The sequence below is a fragment of the Triticum aestivum genome, chromosome 1B, assembly GCF_018294505.1.
Source record: "Triticum aestivum cultivar Chinese Spring chromosome 1B, IWGSC CS RefSeq v2.1, whole genome shotgun sequence".
Taxonomy (NCBI): Eukaryota; Viridiplantae; Streptophyta; class Magnoliopsida; order Poales; family Poaceae; genus Triticum; species Triticum aestivum.
Window position 1 is genome coordinate 496,117,638 of NC_057795.1, and position 2,908 is coordinate 496,120,545.

At 57.2% G+C, this 2,908-nt stretch overlaps 2 protein-coding genes across 2 annotated transcripts; one reads left to right on the forward strand and one right to left on the reverse strand.

Moving 5' to 3' along the window:
* The first annotated feature begins 872 nt into the window (after positions 1 to 872).
* LOC123134657 (uncharacterized) lies at positions 873 to 2,182 on the forward strand. Its single transcript, XM_044553866.1, has 3 exons — positions 873 to 1,158; positions 1,240 to 1,445; positions 1,545 to 2,182. Exons 1-3 carry the CDS (start codon positions 1,063 to 1,065, stop codon positions 2,017 to 2,019), a joined length of 777 nt encoding a protein of 258 aa, XP_044409801.1. The 5' UTR covers positions 873 to 1,062; the 3' UTR covers positions 2,020 to 2,182.
* A 17-nt stretch (positions 2,183 to 2,199) lies between these two features.
* On the reverse strand, positions 2,200 to 2,902 carry LOC123134667 (uncharacterized). The gene has a single exon (XM_044553875.1). The coding sequence runs from the start codon at positions 2,741 to 2,743 to the stop codon at positions 2,411 to 2,413; it is 333 nt and encodes a 110-aa protein (XP_044409810.1). The 5' UTR covers positions 2,744 to 2,902; the 3' UTR covers positions 2,200 to 2,410.
* Between the last annotated feature and the right edge of the window lie 6 nt (positions 2,903 to 2,908).

The following is a 2,908-nucleotide window of genomic DNA, read 5'->3' on the forward strand; positions in this document are numbered from 1 at the left end:
GGAAAAGTAAGAGGAACACTGTTTGGAAGCTGCATTTTTGGGAATCTGACTTTTCATTAAGGTCCGGAGCCTTTAATTTTCTTTTTGAATGCACCCAAAACTATTTTGGAAATCCAAGTTGTGGAGGATTTGCCAGAGTTGCTCTTATGTCGTTCAAGTTCAGGAAACGCAACAGTCGGCAGGCAAGAGCACTACAGAACTTTGCCAGATTGGTATGGTCACGAACAGTGCCGTGGTACATTCTGCGGCCTGCATAGTATACATACTGTTTGACTCGATCCAGCATTATTTGCTCAAGGCATCGGCCGGCCGCCTGCTGATCATGGTCTATACAAAGTGCACACAGCAAATCGGCTTCCGAAACAGTCGCAATCAGCGGCGAGCATCCTTAAACCTGACAAATGCACGTCTTGCGTTGCTAGTTGACTTTGCCATCAGCCTAGTAGGTGCACCATAATACCACACATCATTTGTTATCACTAGTTTTTTTATTAGAATCTTTGTTATCACTAGCTTGTCAGATAAAGTTAGGTCGGAAAAAGAAAGAGTGATGTGTCCTTTGATTAAGCAATCCGCGAGGGCTGCGTGCGCGCCACCCAACCTATCTTCTACCCCAAGACCAAGCATTGGCCTTCACTGCCAAATGCTTCATTAAAATATCTACCAGCGCTGCAAATCGGAGCCCGAATTCACGACTAACAAGTCGTGAGCTTACGTACGTGTCCCCTATGCTAGCCGATCAAGTTGGCATCAAAGTAACCACGTCATTTTCATCACTGATCACCTATGATATCAGGCTTGTCGCGCGTTGATCTTTCCGCATACGACTACGCGTAATCGTCAGCGATCTTAACCTCGCTTTCCCCACCAGCTGGTGCCCGTAACAATGGTTGTTTATGGACAAAGAATACGCGTGAAGAAAAAACTAATAGCTTGACGAGACGACCTCATCGGCGTCCTCTACCTAAGCATCAGACCGTTTGATCACGCCTCTCAAGTCTTAGCCCATCCGTCTCACAGCCTCTCGGTCTGGGAGACATCGGCTCAAAGATTGCTGGAGAAATGGAGACGAGCGTGATCGTCGTGTCCGTCGTGGTAGGATTTTTTGGGGTCGCAAGCGCCGTGCTGGGGTTCATCGCCGAGGGCACCAAGCTCGAGGTAAGCACACGCTTGTGTTCATCCATCTAAATCTCAAAGAAACTGAGCTGACATCGGGATGCTTGTGGTTGCGACGCGCAGCCGAATGACATCTCGATGTCCAGGACCGAGTGCGTGTACCCCGCCAACCCGGCGTTCGCGCTGGGGCTGGTGGCGGCGCTCCTGCTGCTGGTGGCCCAGATCACCGTCTCGGCCGCCGGCCGCTGCTGCGGCTGCTGCAAGCCCCGGGGCGCCGCCTTCTCCGCGTCCAGGCGGAACATCGGCGTCGTCTTCGCCGCCCTCTCATGGTGAGCTTCCTTCAGCGCGTGCTCCGATTCGATCCAGGCGACGACGGCGATGACCAATTCAACGGGGGATGAATATGCTGTGTATATATGCGCGTGCAGGGTGGCGACGGTGATCGCGGAGATCTACTTCGTGCAGGGCGCGGCGTGGAACGCGCCCGTGACGCGCGAGGTCAACATGGGGTGCTACTTCGTCAAGGACGGCGTGTTCAGGAGGGCGGCCATCCTGAGCATCATCGCCACCGTGCTCGGGATCAAATCCTACTTCCTGCTTCGCGCCGCTGCAGCCACGGCCACGGCGGCGGCTGCTGCACCAGGATACCCGGGGGCCGTGGCGGGGCCGTCAGCGGCGGGCGAGCCCAAGCCCGACGGCATCGCGATGGGCCACCCTGCTCCGATGTACGGTCAGGCGCCGTACGCTCACTACCCTCCGCCTCCGAACGCGCAGGGATACGGGCAGTACCCTCCCCCTCCAAACGCGCAGGGATATGGGCAGTACCCTCCTCCTGCTCAGGGGTACGGGCACTTCCACCCCGCTGCTCCCCCTCAGGGTCAAGGATACGGGCAAGCCGTGTAGATTGATCACTGGCCTATGCGCAGGCGCGCTACGTTCTTCTGTCTCTAGTAGCATTCTGCTGTGTAAATCACCACAAGGGTCACAGCTCGTAGGCTGTTCCCGTTGTGGTGAATGATGATTGTCTCTGTTTGAAAGTGCAAACTGAACTTTGAGATTTTGTGTAGTGTGCGCTGCCGATGATGCGACGAATTTTATCGATTTCGTTTATTACAAACGTTTCACCACATTTACATCCACGCACGGCGGCACAACTTTCGCAGAACCAAAAGCTAACTGATAACTCTGCTGCACAAACCTAGTACGTACTACTGTCTTCAGAGTTCAGAGAGAGAGGATCATCACCTCTGTCCCTCTCTGGGCCGTGGCCTGCAACGCGCATCCATGGCGCGCTTCACAGCGCGGAGCCGCAGAAGGGGCAGAAGCGGAACTGCGGGTCGACGGCGCGGCTGCACGCGCCGCACTGCGCCGCCCCCGCGCGGGGGAGGAGCGGTCCCGGGCCCGGCTCCCCGCCGCCGAGGGACCCCGGCGCGAGGAGGCCGCAGTCGCGGCAGAGGTAGGCGGGGTCCTTGCCCGGCCACCGCCACGCCGGCACGAAGAAGAGCTTGAGCACCTTCTCGGTCTCCACCAGGTCGGCCGCGCCGCCGCAGCGCACGCACCGCCCGGCCGCCTCCTTGAGCACCCGCCCCGCGCCCTGCTCCACGCCGCCCACGAAGAAGAAGAACATCGCCGCGCCTTCCGCTCGTCCTCGATCGCTGGCGATTCCCTCTGAATTTTTCTCGCACGATCCCTCGTTGCCTCGGTTCTCGGCTCCGATCGATCTGATGAAGTGTTGGTTTGATGGCTCGGTGTAGTGTATGTCTATGGATCGCGTCCTTGCGCTTCTGGAGGA

Coding starts and splice junctions, on each gene's coding strand:
- LOC123134657 (XM_044553866.1), top strand. CDS start 1,063: ATGGAGACGAGCGTGATCGTCGTGTCCGTCGTGGTAGGATTTTTTGGG. Junction 1,159..1,239: donor CCGAGGGCACCAAGCTCGAG/GTAAGCACACGC, acceptor TGCGACGCGCAG/CCGAATGACATCTCGATGTC. Junction 1,446..1,544: donor GTCTTCGCCGCCCTCTCATG/GTGAGCTTCCTT, acceptor ATGCGCGTGCAG/GGTGGCGACGGTGATCGCGG.
- LOC123134667 (XM_044553875.1), bottom strand. CDS start 2,743: ATGTTCTTCTTCTTCGTGGGCGGCGTGGAGCAGGGCGCGGGGCGGGTG.